A 16046-nucleotide genomic window follows, 5' to 3' on the forward strand; every position below is an offset into this window, starting at 1 on the left:
ACACCCACCACCACAAGACATGTTTGACTGTTTAACGCCCAGAGAACTGAAGCAACGCTGCCTGTGGGAAATTTAAGCCAAACAACATTACTGCAGACCTCTTAAATCCAGGTCCCCCAGGGTCCCCGGGGTAGAGCTGGTACTGCCTGAGCAGCTTCTGCTGAAATGGCATTTAACTTCTGGCCAGGTCCCAAGAGCTGAAGCTGACCCATTTCCCCTGCTATTCCAGGGCATAAGGAGTTTGGTTCTACCTTCAATAAAGCCAGGGACTAACACACTTATCTCATGGAAGGTGCACTAGAATCGGGACATTTTTATTTCAACTAAGGAAAGGTTGGTGACAGCTTTAGCATTTTCCCATACTTAAAAAAAATTTAACATTGTTTTCTCTTCCCACCTTACCTCTCCCCTCCCCTTCTCTTTTTTTCTTTAAATAGAAATGACTTCGTCAATGCTCGTGTAAGAATTTATAGATTCAGGGTCTTACTCAAGTTAACCCTTTGGGAACATTGAATTAAAAATTGAACAATATTTATTAAAATACAAAAATACACTTTTCTCACATTACAATCAGTGTTCTTTTGTTGGCATCCCCCCACCCACCCCACCCCCTTTCAAATCTGAACCCTTTATTTCCTTTTAAAGCTAAAATCATAAATGAAAGAAGTTACAGCATTAAATGGACCAGAATAACAGAGATCTCTGCCTTCCCCGCCCACACCCACCCTTTATCTTCCACCTCCTCCTGAGGTAGGCCTGGGAGAGGGAAGCCTTCCCCCCATTGTGCTTCATCCAACAAGACTCCATGCAGAACTTACTCGTGTGTACATGTGTATCACTTTTGTTTTTTCTGTGGACTTCACATCTTTTTTTGTGAACCATCCTGGTTGAGGAAGGCATCATTCTACTTTAAATGAGCCTGTGTCCTTGCTCTCCGTTTTCTTCTCTACTCACATTCTGCCCCCACCCCATCACCACAACCAGTTGAGATCGGCTGTAATAATCCCTAATGAATCAGCATTTAGAATAGTCACCAAATCACAAGCATGAGAAAAGCTTCCACTCCCCCAAGCTCCCCACTCCCAGCCCCCTTCCTCTCCACCTTAAAACAAAACCATTTTTAAAAATCATAAAATGCCATCATTGTCTATAGTCACTTGTTAGATACTAGGAACAACAGGTGGACATGGCACAATGCTAATTTATGGCCTCCAGTAAATACATTCTCTCTGCTTCTGCTCCCCCCACCCCCTCTGATGCCGCACCCACTTCAGGGGCCTCCTCCTCATGGGAAACTCTGAATAGACACATGCCTTGCACAGATTGGGTTAAGCCCAACTGCAGGAATCTGGTGCAATGTGAAAGCTTTTGACAGAGAGCTACGCCAGCTCCCTTCCTTCCCTGCTCCTTCCTGAGCGCTCTGTCAGGCGGGGCACACGTGTGTCCCAGTACACAAACCAAGGAGACTTGTGCATAAGGACAGACATAAGGACTTGGCCCCTTTAAGGATTCATTTGCATTTTTGTGGTATTCCTGTTTAAAATACATTTACAGATCTATCTTCCCCTAGACCGTTGAAGGAAAAAAATTATTGCCTCTCAGTATTTTAGCACAGTACAAATTCTTGGTGCTTTTTTGAATTTTTTTAAAATAAGATAAATCTGCAAAGACAGCTCTCAGCTTAAGAAAGGTGTCTCTAGAAATGGGTATTCCTGTATCCTATGAAGCATCTTCTAAAAAAAAAATGACAGATTCAGTCTATCCCCCACCCCTCATCAGCCCACACCCTACCTCTTTAGGGATGTTTGTGGATATCTTAGTTGGTTTTATCTTAGCAGTTTCAACTTTACACCAGAACACCCATCTGGAAGCATAGCAGGTTGACATGTGGCTTTTACCCCACAACATTCCCAACCCCACTCCCCATTTAAATAGAACTTACAAGTTAGAAAATAGTTCTGTTTTGACTTTTGTTTTTAAATTTTAATATAATCTGTTTCTTTTACCAGCCCATAGATTTAATATATAAGCATATACAAGAAAAAGTCTCTCCCCATTCTGTACAAAAGTTGCTGTCTTGTTTGTTTTTGTGCATTCTATTGCATTTTATAAGTTTTTTGGGGGGGGGAGTCATATCTGAGTTTCCTGTACCTTGTCCTTGGTATGGGTCTGAATTATATAAGGTTCAGAGATAGTGGTGACTGTGGGGTGCAGAGAGTTCCCCAAGCTGTTTTCTGTCCAGTGGGCCCCATGTGCTGGTTTGTAGGTGTTGTAGTTAATATGGTCATGAATTGTGGGCAGCACTACTGCCCCCTCACCTGATACACCGGCTGGAGCTGCTGTTGCTGCTGTGGAAGCCGCTGCTGGGATGTCTTCATCCACTTGGATAATCTCAACTGTCCGGGCGGCTGTGACTGTACTCCTCTGCTGGTGCCGCTTTCGAAGTTTATAGAAGACAATCAACATGGCGGCAGCTAGGAGAGTCACTGCCACAAAGCAGCCAATGATGATCTTGGTGGTCTTCATGACTTCATCCAAGCTGGTCTGCATCTTGTCATTGGTGTCTGTCGCGGGTACTGCCACCTGCTTGGGCACACGGGTGGTCTGAATGAGCACCGTGGTAGAGGTGGTATAGGCCGGCTGATAACCAGTGGATGTGGTAGGAACAGGCTTGTATTTGGGTGTTGTATCCTCAGGCGAGATCTCAGTGGTCTCCACTGTGACCGTGGTGAAGAAGCTATAGTTGGAGGTGTTGAGCTCGGCCGTGCTCACGTTGAGGTAGGCCGAGGCGTTCGAGTTGCCTGCCACGTTGGTCACCATGCATGTATATACCCCAGTGTCTGAGAGCAGCACATGGGAAAAGTTCAAGGTGCCATCATTGAGGACAGAGATCCGGGGGTGGCGGGAGGCATGGCTAAGCACTGTCCCATTGGGCAGCAACCACTTCACAGAGGACATAGGGGGAGTCCGACACTTAAGCTCCGCCATCCGACCCTCAGAGATATTGAGGTCCCGAGGTGCATCCATGATGAAGGGGGCAGAGCACTGAAAGGAGGCCTGGTCCACTTCCACCAGGTATCGGCCTCGCATGTGCAGGGGAGCATGACAGCGGCCACAGCAGGTGGAATTGGTGGGTATATACTCCCGAAGCCACCAGGCTAGCCACAGAATGTCACAATCACAGTTCCAAGGGTTGTGGTGTAGGTGCAACTCCACCAGATACCTCAGTGGGGTGAAGAGGTCATGGGGCAGAGAAGAGAGGTTATTGTGGGCCAGGTTGAGTTCCACAAGTGAGGCCAGCCCATCAAAAGCATTCCGCTCAATCAAGCTGACCTGTGAGTTCATGACCCAGAGCTTCTTGAGGGAGCTCAGGCCATGGAAGGAGCCAGGCCTGATCTCAGGGAAGTGGTTCCCTGACATCTCCAGCTCCTCCAGCCCCACGAGGGGAGTGAGATTGGGCATATCTTTAATGTTACACATGCCCAAGTTCAGGTACTTGAGGTTGAACAGCCCCTCAAAAGCCCCCTCAGAGATATACTCCAGCTTCTTGAGCTCCCCCAAGTCCAGGCGCATGAGGGAGGGCACCCGGTTGAAGGCATAAGAGGGGATACTTTCTATGGGGTTGTTTCGCAGCCAGAGCTCCCGCAGCTTGGACAGGTACTCAAAGGCCCCACTGGGGATGACTGTCAGCCAGTTGTCAAACAGCTCCAGAGTGTTGAGGCTGGCTAGGCCATTGAAGGCCCCCACCTCAATCTGCCGGATGGAGTTCCTGCCCAGCTGCAGGACCTCCAGGTGGTGGAGGTGTCGGAAAGTGTCGGCCTGGATCAGCTGGATATTGTTTTCCATGAGGTTGAGGTACCGGGTGTTGGAGGGAATACCCTGCGGGACCTCGGAGAGACCCCGGCGGGTGCACACCACCTTGCTGAACTGGTTACTGCAGGAGCAGACAGATGGGCAGTTTTGGGGCCCGGCTGAGGCGGCAGCAGCGATGGCTGCACACAGAATCCACACTTTCGCCGTGAGGTAGACGACGGGGAGCAGGACGGCATTCCAGGTGTGGTGCACAGTTACCTGCCACAAGAGCTTCATGGTGTGGCACGTTCATAATTCACCATCGCCTGGGATTTTGGCTTGGAAAGGAGAACCAGCCCTACCCCGGCTTAAGTGAGCTAGGAGCGCCTCTTTCCATCTGGAGAAGGAGGTGGGGAGGGGTGATTAGAGAGACGGAGCAGAACTGCCAGAAAAATCATGCCAAACTCAAGAGTGGCCCCTTGACTACCAACCCCCCTCAAGGCAAGCCCTAGCAAAGCTGAGACTTTCTGTCCCCCACTGCAGCCATCCCCACCCAATCTCCTCGCTGTCACCTACCTCGGAAGGAAGGGAAGAATTGGCGTGGTGTCCTTAAGCGGTCTCCCCAAGAGCTGGCCACCTCGTTTCCATTATTACTTCTTAGTTGTAATTAACAAAATGGGGAAGTAGAGGGGACGGGGAGGGCAGAGGGGAGGGGAGGGGAGGGGAGGGGGAGACAAAATGGCTTCTAGTAAATCCGGAGCTGGCTACGCGGAGCAGCGGAGTTGAGGCGCCAGGGAGAGCCAAGGCCCGGCGGGCTATGCAGGTGCATGCCCCCCCCTCAGCCTGAGGAGCGGCGCCACCAGCGCTTCCCAGCTTTGTCCTTGGACCCTGGCACCGGCTCGCACCAGCAAAGGGGGAAGCCGCTTCATCGCCGAGTGTGCCTCCGGCGCCCCCAGCCCGCTCCCCCGGCTGCGCCCGGCGGGGAGTGAGGGGGCGCCCGCAGCCTCCCAGGCCGCGCGCTGGCTGCTGCGCTGTCCGCTCTCCTTGTGGCGGCCACTCCGGCGGCCGCGGTGGCTGATGCAGTCGTTCACTCGCGGGGCTGCGAGAGTTAAGAGGCGGTGTCGCGGCTCCTGCGCCTTCCCCAGACACACACCCCCTTCTTTCCTCGCCTCTTACGGGTTAAAGAGACACAATCTGGGCTGACTTTCCCAGTCTGCGGGCGCAAGAAGCAGTAATCCGTCCAGCCCCCCTGAGGGGTAGCGGCGTGGAGGGAGCGGCGGGACCAAGTCCGCCGGCTGGAGGAGAAGCGCGCGGCAGCCCCGGCGCGCCTGCACTGCAGGCCCCTCGGAGGAGTCCGGGGGCGGGCACGGGTCCGGCGGCGGCTGCTGCGGCCCCCAGCAGCGCGTAACCACCCGCCGCAGCCGGGCCCCCGGTGCGCCTCCGGCTCTGGCTTTGTGCGGAGCGGACGAGTTCGGGGCTTCGGCTCTCGGCGCCTTCAGTGGCTGTGCTGCCCGCGAACTGCTGCGGCGGTCCGAGTGCTGGCGGCGGCGGCGTGAGCAGCGGGGGTCGCGGCTGCGGGAAACGCTTCGAAGCCCGAGAACATGGTCCCTGCTCGCTAGCGGCAGCGGCGGCAGCAACGGGGCCCCTGCGCTCGGCGCCCACCGTCTCCTCCTCGCGCCGGGCTCGCGGTGTTGCAGGCAGCAGCCACGCAGACTGCTCTCTCATCCTTTTGTCCTTCAGTCAGAACGTGAATGTACTGCTGACGCATACTGTTCTGGGGAGAAGATTAGCGTGATGCAGTGCTCTTATGTATGAACACCGCTCCCCCTCCGCCGCCTGCCCTCGAGGGGTTAACGCCGGCGCCTTCCAGCGCTGCCGCGCAGCCCGGCTCCGCGCCTCCGTCCCACTTCCCCCTCTGTCTTCCCTCCCTCGTTCCCTTCCTTCTTTCCTCCTAACTCTCCCCCACCCCCCACCCCCCTCCGCGGGCCATTTCCTCCCACCCCCTGTAGACGAGGGGAGCTGGCCGGCGAGCTGGCGGGCGGGCGAGCTGGAGTGAGCGTCAAGTGAGCGGCCGCGCAAGTCGCAGGCGTTCGCAGCTATTTTGGTCTGGTCGGTAGCAGGGAGCCGCCGGGTGGCCGTTGATAGGCTGGAGCGGGTGCGGGGCTGCTGCGGGAGAGACCACGCCGCGCCGCCCCCGCTTGCTTCTCCGCCCCAACACAGGCGCCAGGCACCCTGTGGCACTGGGTGAGGTGGACTCCGGGACCGGGAACCTGGAGCGCGGCGACCTGCGGTGGGGCTGCTGCAGTTGGCCGGTCTCCCGCCCAGACCGCGTCATCCTCACCCCCGCCGACTGCTGACGGGGCTCCTGGCCGCCTGGCCCGACCGCGTACGCAGAGTTTGGAGCGGCATGGTGGGGACGCGGGGGTGGCTGGGGGCGGGGTGCAAAAAAAAAAAAACGGGAGCCTGGGCTGCTGCACAGAGTCCTTTCCGTCCTGCCCCCTCCCTAGCAGCACCCTTCCTCAGCTTTAACGAGAGCTTTAAATGATAGTTTTCTTAATGAGGGTTGCGGGGGAAGCAAACAGTGGAAGACCAAGTGCGAGGAGCTGGAGAATGACAACCTGGGACAGTACGGTGGCTGGCCAGAAGGATTGAGATGAACTTCCAGAAACCAGAGCACAATCCCACTCCTCTCGAAGCCAAGCCACACCGGCTGCTACTTATATTGACAGTTCTTTGATGCCCTTTTCTCCTCCCTCCCCTGGAGGATTGGGGCGGGGAGGTCTTAAACCTTCTGCCCTTGAGCTTCACCAGCTCCTCTTTCTTTTCTGGGACTTCCTGAGACCTATGCAGCAATTTGCCCCTATTTCTAAAGAGAGGAGACCGCAGGGCATTTGACAGACCAGTGTAGAACAAGACTAGTTTAACGTTTTCCCAACCCAAAATAAGGCAGCCCTTTCTTTGCCTAGTGGGTGTGGGGCCATCTGTGCCTGAGCCCTGGGAAGCCAGTCTGGTAGAATTTGGCCTCGGTTTAGTATTGCTTCTTCTCAAGGGTTATCTGCAGACCCAACTTAGCAAGCTTGCTTGTTAAGCCCTCATCACTTGCTCTTGGGCTTTGGCTTAAGAAGGGTCCTGGATTTCTCAGCTCTCCACAACTGTTTGCTGCCAGTAACTTGAGCCTCATTCTTCAATGCCCTAGAGACTTTTTGAAGTCCTAGCAAGTTAAGTTGCTCATTATTTACCAAGACCCTTTTATTATGCATTTACAGTCTATATGTTGCCTAGGGTCACATATTAAGTGCTGGAGCCAGGATTTGAACCTTGGCAGGGCTCAGGTGTCAAGGAACTTGGATGTGGAAGTGATTCCCCAGAGTTTTCTTTCTGTTGGTGAGAACTCAGGTTTCATTTATCCACTTTTACAGTCAATTACTGGGGTGTTTCGGTCTCTCCACTCAACTAAAGATGGATGGATGGATGGATGGATGGATGGATAGGTGCATGTGTGTGAGAGAGAGAGAGAGCGCGCGCGCACACTCACACACTTGTTTTAATCATTTACCCAGCGATATATTAGCCATGGTTATCTGCATTTACAGATGGAGGTACTGAGCTCAGACAGGCAAATAATGTGTGTAAGGGCATACATACACCCTAAAAGCAACAGAATCAGCATTTCAATTCAGTCTTCAAACCCTGAGCACAGTTGTTTTCATCACTGTAACAAAAATGTCCAGTGTGTCTACTCTGCATAGAATAAACAGTGGAGGTAAATTGGAGGAAAGATTATTAAAAAGTTCAGTGAGGAGAAATAGAATAAAGGGTGGGAGAGGAAGAAATTAGAAAATAGATCCTTTTTTAATTTATTTCATTTGCAATGACTGATCAAGAGAAAGATGAGATAGAAATGGAGGCAAGTCTATATTTCTGATACTCAGCATCAGTTCCATCTGGGCTCTTTAGCAGCTCGGTGTTTGTTTGTTTGTTTGTTTTCTTGTCTAAAGCCCCTGCATACTATCAGCTTTAAGAGGGACTACTGTCTTGTAGACCCAGGAAATGTAAGCCTAGCCTGACAGGGATCTGTGTAGGAGAATCGGAAGCTTGTTGGAATGAAGTTCCTCTCCTCGCCACAGCTGGCATCAAGCTAGCAGAGTGCCAGAGGGTACGCTGTCCAGGGTCTAGATGGCCCACTGGAGTGTGACTACCCCACCTTCCTCAGGCAACAGAGGATCTCTGCCTTGGCTGGTGTTCTGCCAGTGTAGACAGACTCAGGCTCCACCTATTCATGTCCAGACCCAGCAAATCAAAGTTCTTCCCCAATACTGTGTTGGTGGATGGAAGGGTGGCTGCCTTCAGTCAAACCAGTACTTAGTAATGAGGTTGTTTCCCAGTAAATATTTGTGACTGATTGATGAAATGAATATGCCCAAGCTCTGCATGGAGTTCTAGATGGGGCTGCTTTGTCCTCTGCTGGCCAGCCAGGCTGAGAGAGACCACAGGAGCTGCAGACTGGACCCAGGGGGCTGTGAAGCCTTCGCAGCACACAGCCCTTCTGAACTGAAAGTGGCACTGTACGAGAGTGCGGTGTAGCCATTGTCTGCTGCTCCTCACAGCACCCTGGTTCTGACTACTTCCTAGATTTGGAGTGTTGCCACCAAGGAATAAAAAGGAGAGGAAGGCTTCAACTTTGAGATGAAGAAAAGGAAGGAATGATGCTTGTTGAGAAAGTTTTCACTTCTGGTTCCACACAGAGACTGCTGTGATAAAGTCAGGAAGAACTGAAGAAGGCAGCTGGTGATTGGGCGAAGCCTGCATCAGCAGCTTGGTACTAGCACTAAGACTGAGATACCTGAGTCCTAGTCCCCTTTCTGCCACTGATTAGAAACGTGAGAAATCTGTAAATGGCTCTCAACCTAGCTTTCTTCATTTATAAAATTAAGGAAATGGACTAGAATGTTCCTTCCAGCTCTCATAGTTCATGATTTCCACGCCTTCTCAGCTATATAGCTCTGTGAAGAAGGTTGGTCGTTTGGGATTATAGCCAAGTCTTGGAAATCAGCCACGAAGTTGAGAAGAGAATGCTTCCTTCAGTTTAATCTAGCCATGCACAGTGCCAAAGCAGATCAGTGTTTTCCCAGCTGCTAAAAAGGCTCATAGATCACAAAATGTTAAAGCTAAAAGGGACCTTAAAGATCATCTGAACTTAACCTCTCATTTTACAAATGGCATTAATGAAAATCAGATAGTCATAGTGACTTACCTAAAGCCATATGACAAATATCAGAGTCTATCCCTTCTGAGCTCAGCCCCTCAGTCAAGATGACAATGTATGGCTAACTGGCATTTAAACCTGGGGCCAGGAAGATAGTCCCAAATGCCTGTCTTCTGTGGTCTTATATGCAAGTGCTAGCATACTTTTCTGGACTAGGATAAAGATAAGTCTTTGTAGAGCCAGTCTGCCATTCCCAGGGACTAAGTTTATCCAGGGGACTGACTCTGAGAGGACTTAGGACTGCCTTGTGCAGCCCAATTATTGGGCTCCTGATAAAGCCCAGGGCTAGACCACTACCCACCCTGGCATGCAGCCGTGAGGCATTATCGCAAGCAGCCACTAGATGTCCATAATGCCTCATAGGGCTTGCTAGGAGTGAGCAGTCTTGGGCAGGGCACTATCTTACCTCTAATAGGCTTTTGGGCCCCTTAAGGTAGTCCCGCCAGTGTCAGGAAGATCACATACTTCCTGAAACTCCAGTTCTTGTTTGTAATACTGTGGGGCTGCCAAATCCTACTCCAGCACCTTTTCCATTTTTATACTCTATTTGCTGCCATTTTAGCTAAGAACAGAACAAGACCGAAGGAGAAAAGGGTCTTTGGGAAGCAGGAAGAAAAAAAGAAAAATAGTATGGGAATGGCTCTCCACAAAGGTAAGGAAAAACATCAATTGATTGATGAATTGGTGGTGACAAAACAGTATAAGAAACGGTCTGTCTGGAAAGAGTCACCTCCTTCTACCCAAGGCAATGAACACATCATGTGTGCATGTGTGCACACATATGTTTGCATGTGCAAATTCCCCTCCAGGGTCAACTGATCATGAAGTTTCTGTTTAATGGAAAAAGTCTGCATTGCAAAAACTAGGATTATTTTCCTTGCCTGTGATCCCATAGTGAAGCTGTGGCTGGGCCATTACTACCCACAGTCATAAAGGGAATGGATTTTCTTCCTTGAGCCTGATGATTCAAGGCAACACAGCTGTTCTAGAATTATCCACTCTTATGAGTGCTCTAAGAATCCACTGTTCTTTTCCCCCTAAGAATTCTACTCTTAAAAAGGAAGGCAAAAGGAAGTGGACAGAAAAGCACTCTCCCTGCAGGTCCCATCCAGAATAATTTTAAAAACGTCGGCAAAGAAAAGACAAGATGCTTAATAAGGATGGCAAAGAGCTGTAGAATGGAAGGGCCTCTCATCTTCTGTGAAGCTAGTTTCCCGGGGCTTACAATTTCTTCCTGAACTGCTGGACCTGAGTGAAGGGAGAACTCTCCCAGTCCCCCAACTCCCTCCTCTTTTGGAATAGTCAGTTTGGTGCCCGTTCTAGCCACAGTCCCCAGTATGATCACACAGACCAAAGAAATCCAGCCAGAAACCTTGGAAACGTTCACCTCTGCAGGTACACTGGCCCATTGCAGGCCCTTCTAGTTTATCCTCTTCAGTTGCTGCTTTGTTGCAGCAACGTTAGTCACATTAAAGCAGCATTTGCTGGGGAGTTGATAGCCACTGGGCAAAGTGTCCCTACACATATTTGATCCCCATGACAGCTCTGTGAGGTGGATATAATTAGATTCCCCATTTTGCAGATAAATTTAAGAAGCTTTCTCAGGATCACAGAACTGTATTAGCTTCTTAAGTCTGTCTTAACAAATTATCACATATTTAGTGGCTTAAAAACATCAGAAATTTATTCCCTAACAGTTTTGGAATCTAAAAATGCAAAATCTGGCAAGGCTACCCTCCCTCCAAGGATCCTAGAAGAGAATCTGTTTCTTGCCTCTTGCCACTTCCAGTTTCTGGTGGTTGTCGGCCTTCCTAGACTTGTGGCCACATGACTTCAATCTCTGCCTCCATGGTCATGTTGACTTCTGTCCCTTTCTTCTTTGTCACTTATGAGGACATTTGTCAGTAGATTTAGGGCCCACCTAGATATTCCAGGATGATGTCATCATAAGATCCTTAATTACCTCTACAAAGGCTTTTTTTCAAATTGGGTAACATTCATAGGTTTTAGGATTAGGATGTAGATATGTCTTTCAGTCATTCATCCTGCTGCAGTGACAAAGCCAGGTTTCGATCTCAAGTCTGTCTAGCACCCAAATTCTAAACCACTGTGATGTTGAGATGTACACCTAAGAAGGAGAGAAAGGGAAAGGTACATCTGACAACCAACAGGTGATTCCACGTACCTGTGCTGTGAGCTATGTGGCCACTAGGTCTTCCCATTGGGAATGGAAAGTATCCCTCAATCAGCATAGCCTTAGGAAACATCATATGAGCTAAGTGAAGGGGACAGGCTGACCAGACAAACTAGAGAAATCTGCCTCGTGTTATTTTCTTTTTGCTTCTCTTGATTTCTTCTCCTTTTTTAGTATAAAATTTTTATATTTAGAATTAGCCAGCTGGACGCAGTTTAGATGATCCCAATTTTGTGAGCAACATCCAAAGCATCATAGGCTGGGGCCAGTTGAACATATGCCTTCTTTTCCCCATCAGGCGTGATCAGGGTGTTGACTTTGGCCTCATCAGTGTTGTAGAGCTTCTTCACAGTCTGTGTGATCTGGTGCTCGTTGGCCTTGACATCCACAATAAACACAAGTGTATTGTTTTCTGTCTTTTTCACGGCTAACTCAGTAATTGGGGAATTTGGCGATGGCCTAGTGGTCAAGCTTGTTCCTCCGGGGGGCGCTGTTCCGAGGATATTCAGGCTGCCTCCAGAGCCACAGTGTCTTAGGCCTCTGGAAGGTGGGTAACATGCAGATAATTCTTTTTTTGTGTGGCTGTGGACGCCGTTTAGCTTGGCTTTGGCACCATCTTTGTGAAAACTTGATGTCTTTTCTTGGTAATTTTCTTACTCTTTCTTTACATGGCCTTTACATCCCAAAGAGTTGGTAACATCTGAGCATTTACCAGTAATACTAATAGAAGTACCTTTTGGCACTGCTATAAAATTTGGCTTGACTGTTCAGAAATGTTGAGCTTCGTGCTCACTGGAGGTAAAGACCTCAAGATCAGGGTCCAGCGGGTATAGTTATGAGTAAGATTGTCTTTTCAGGTATTTCCAACATATATCTGTTCTTTATTTGTGGGCCCATGCCTGCAGTTATACACACATATGTATAGTATATGTATAAGTTTATTCATATTTTGGTTGGGGGGAGCCCAAATATTTTTTCCCTTGAGTCCTACAAAATATGTTACATAAGGTGGGTGGGGGAAGGAGGAGAGTGCCAGTAGGCATTATACCATGGCGGTGGTCATGAGAGTACTCTGGCATCAGAAACATGGGTTCAAATCCTGGTTCTGCCTCTTGCATACTGTGTATGTATGTTACTTTAAGCATCAGATTCATGTGTAAAGTGGTATTAATTGTACTTATTTGGTGATGTTATTGGACTAGAAGTAAGGAAAATCAGTCAGTCTTAACAAGTAGTAATAGTGGTAGCAGCTGTTACTTTCTAATATGGAAACTGGTATAGAAAGGAAATACTTGATCCAAATTATTGGCTAAAATTATCCAATTATCTCAATTATTGAGAATCCATTTTTTCATTACTATTATTTTTTCTGGACTTATCTGGTCTTGATATTGCACCTAACATAGACTTCTCAATTCTTCATTCAAGATACAAGGTAGGGTTTTTTTGTTGTTGTTTTTAACAGTTAATTTTGAGATAATTTTAGACTTACAGGTCAAAAAATAGTTCCCATGTACCTTTCACCCAACTTCTCATATTAACATCTTATATAACCACAGAACATTTATTAAAAACTAAAAAATTAACCTATTCAAGGCATGAGTTTTTTTTTCTTGCCCTCTACAGTCTATTCTCCACAGCCACCAAAGTGATCTTTGTGACATATCAGATGATGTTATTGATTTGCTTAAAATACTCCATTGTCTTCCCTTCATAATTCAAGTAATAACAAAATCGCTTACCATGGACCATTGGCCCTAAGCCATCATGCCTTCCTTGTGCCTGTGCCTTCATGGTTTCATCACCGTCCTCCTCACTTCCTATATACTTCAGCTACACTGCTCTTCTTTCTTCTCTTGGAACACTTTTAAGCTGGTTCACCCCATCAGGGTCTTTGCTCTCTCCTCAACCTGGAGTATCCTTCCCCCACATCTTTAGGTAGTAGTTTGGCTCTTTCTTGAGCAAGTCCAGAGAGACTTTTTTGATTACCCCATCTAAAATAGCCCCACTGGTCACAGTCACATCTCCCAGCTTTATTTTCTTATTTTACTTACCGCCATCTGTGTTTATGTATTGCACACCCCCATGAAAGCAGGGGCCCTTCCCATCTGTGTCCAATACCTAGACCATAGTAGTGAATTACGTATTTCAGAGGAAAAGGGGCTGTTGTTTGGCCCATGTGAGTTACAGCTCAGTCCTCCCTTGTTGGTACATCGATGGCCCTAGCCCTACTGTCTAAATCTTCAAAGATAGATTAAAAATTACCAGCTTTTTTTTTTTAACACTGGGAAAATTAATGAGTTTCTCTAATCCTAAATTGTTAGAATTCCTATCCCCTTGCTGACAGATCTGGGAGTGAGAGTTTTATGGAGGTATCATAGAGTCTCACAGGTTCTTCGCAGTTGTGGATATGTGAGGAAGGAGGGGAGTGAGGACAGGTGCTCGAGTATGCATATGCCTTCATTTTCAAATTCGCTAAAGTGCATGTTCTCCCGAGGGAGTGGGGGCTGTTGAGCCTGAAATAGGGAACACCAGGACAGTAAGATCAAATGCTCTGAAGTGGCTGTGCCAACGCTTTTTGCTAATTAAAGAATGTTAGGACAATCACCACTAGCAGCAGTAAAGGGCGCCCCATTACCTGGCTTTATGGAGAGCTGGGTAAATTTAAAGGCGGCTATAAATACCCCACTGAGTGCCTGAGGTCTGGCTGGGCAATGAGAGGAGCCCAGAGCTTCTGTCCTGGGTCCTCATCTCTATTTTGCATGATGAAAGAACAAACAATTCCATCGACAAATTCTTAATTTAAAGCATTCAGGGGAAGCCAAAGCAAACAGCTGTGTGGAAAAAATCCTCCTGGGAGTCCAGGCCACCTGGGTCCTTCTCCAGCTCCGTCACTGACTTGCCCTTTTGCCCTGAGGGAAGGTGTTTCCTCAGGCTGTGACTCCACTTTCTTTAACCATGGGTGTGTCACAGATATTTTTTTTTTAAAGTCACGTGGCTTAGGGGCTGTTCTGGCAATATTCTAGGGCCCCTTACTGAGCAACTCACTGCTTCAGAGAAAATTTTACAGTTTCAAAAGTGTGAATAAGATGGGAACATACTTTTTATACTTACCCTGGGGAATTTCTGACTGAATTTATGACATATATTCATCTTGGAACTTTCTCCATGTTTTTAATCTGTTCAGTGTGTCTGGAAACCTGTTGTGTCCTTTTCTGCAGTTTCTTCTTGCATCTTTTTTATGGCCTCCAAGCCATTCGAGTCCCCGTGGTTTGTAGAATGGTGCCATGTTGTCACTGCCTACTCTCTGCCAGCCTCCTTGATCTGCTGTAAAGTTTCTCTGTGGATTGGCCTCTGCTGCCAGCTTCAGCAACGCCTAGAGTTGTCATAGGTCCATCATTCAGTACTGGCCTAGTAATATGGATTCATCTGTCTCATCTAAGGCGTTTCATAGGGAGAATTGGAGGACCCATAATGGAAACGTGGGCTTGAATTTTGTCTCTTAATTGCATCCTCACCCCACCTCATCCTTGAGCAAAACTGCAGGCTCTTCACCCTTAGAAGTGGAGGGGAGTGTAGCATTGGGAACACCAGGAGGCCAGCCAGGAGCTCACACCACCAGCTTCCCTGTGAGTCATCTAACGACCGATGGGTGGGTTGGCTGACACCCAGGTTCCTGGATGCTGCTTTCCTTTTTCACTATGACATGGGCTTCTTCAGGACTTAGATCTACTCAGCCTTCAACCTGCTCTTGCTCTGTGTTTTTTGTTTCATTTTGTTTTGTATCCTCACCCGAGGACATGCTGACTGACTTTAGAGAGGGAAGAAGGGAGGGAGAGAGTGAGGGAGAGAAACATCAATGTAAGAAACACCAAATGGCCTCTCGTATGTGCCCTAACCAGGAACAGAAGCCGCAAACTTTCAGTCTGCCGGACGTGGCCCACCAAGTAAGCCACGTGAATCAGGTCTTGCTCCATGTTTTTAGATGTGACCTACTCTGTCAGAGTAGGATTAGAATTTAGAATTCCCCAATTTGTTTGTTGGCATATTCACATTCATATTCTTTCATTTACTGTCTCTGTCACACCCAGTTCTGGGTTTGGCCAGAACTGAGAGGTAAATCTGTTTGTTTTTACACAAGGATAACATGACTACTTTGAACCTCATTCTCCCTTACCCCAGACCACCACCCCCTGTCTGTGAATCCCTATCTCAGTTGTTGCCTGTCTATCAGCTAGGAATGCTAAGCAATGTGTTCTCAGGATCCTGTAGGTCTACTTTAAACTATTTCTCCAAGGGATGCCAGACTGAAACCACTCTGCTCCTGATGAGGGGTGCTGAAGTCCCAGCTTTTGTGGGGCTACCAGCTGTGAATCTGGGAGTCTCCACCATGATGCCTGGATACTGGCAGCTGAGCCAGAGGGGCCCACATTCTGTATCACTTTCTTGGTGACAGGGCCAGTTTGTATGACAGCCAGGAGACTGCTGGATTTGTATGCAGTGCACAAACCCTGAAAAAAAAAAAGTCTGAGGAGCCCTGCCAGCCAATAATTCCGAAAGGGTTCTTTGTATAAGTGAGCAGTCTGTGGGCTGGACAAGGGCTGTCCTCTTAGTCCCTTTCCCCCAACACTGGCCTCTCTGGCCCAGCAACTTGGTGGTGTTTTGGAGCTGGCACTGAGCCCTTGGGGATCCCTACCCAGGAAGAGACCATCTTGGGATCCCAAGCACAGAGCAGCTTAGGCTCCATCCTTCCTGCCTTGGCTTCTGGCAGTCTGCCTCCAAATGCCAGTCCCT

General features: G+C 48.6%; 2 protein-coding genes across 2 annotated transcripts in view; one reads left to right on the plus strand and one right to left on the minus strand.

Moving 5' to 3' along the window:
* The window catches only part of SND1 (staphylococcal nuclease and tudor domain containing 1), a 419288-nt gene that overhangs the window by 356490 nt on the left and 46752 nt on the right, over window positions 1-16046 (plus strand).
* LRRC4 (leucine rich repeat containing 4) lies at window positions 1641-4125 on the minus strand. The gene has a single exon (XM_028525372.2). It carries the CDS (start codon window positions 4087-4089, stop codon window positions 2131-2133), a length of 1959 nt encoding a protein of 652 aa, XP_028381173.1. The 5' UTR covers window positions 4090-4125; the 3' UTR covers window positions 1641-2130.

The sequence above is a fragment of the Phyllostomus discolor genome, chromosome 10, assembly GCF_004126475.2.
Source record: "Phyllostomus discolor isolate MPI-MPIP mPhyDis1 chromosome 10, mPhyDis1.pri.v3, whole genome shotgun sequence".
In the NCBI taxonomy this organism is placed as follows: domain Eukaryota; kingdom Metazoa; phylum Chordata; class Mammalia; order Chiroptera; family Phyllostomidae; genus Phyllostomus; species Phyllostomus discolor.

Coding starts and splice junctions, on each gene's coding strand:
- LRRC4 (XM_028525372.2), bottom strand. CDS start 4,089: ATGAAGCTCTTGTGGCAGGTAACTGTGCACCACACCTGGAATGCCGTC.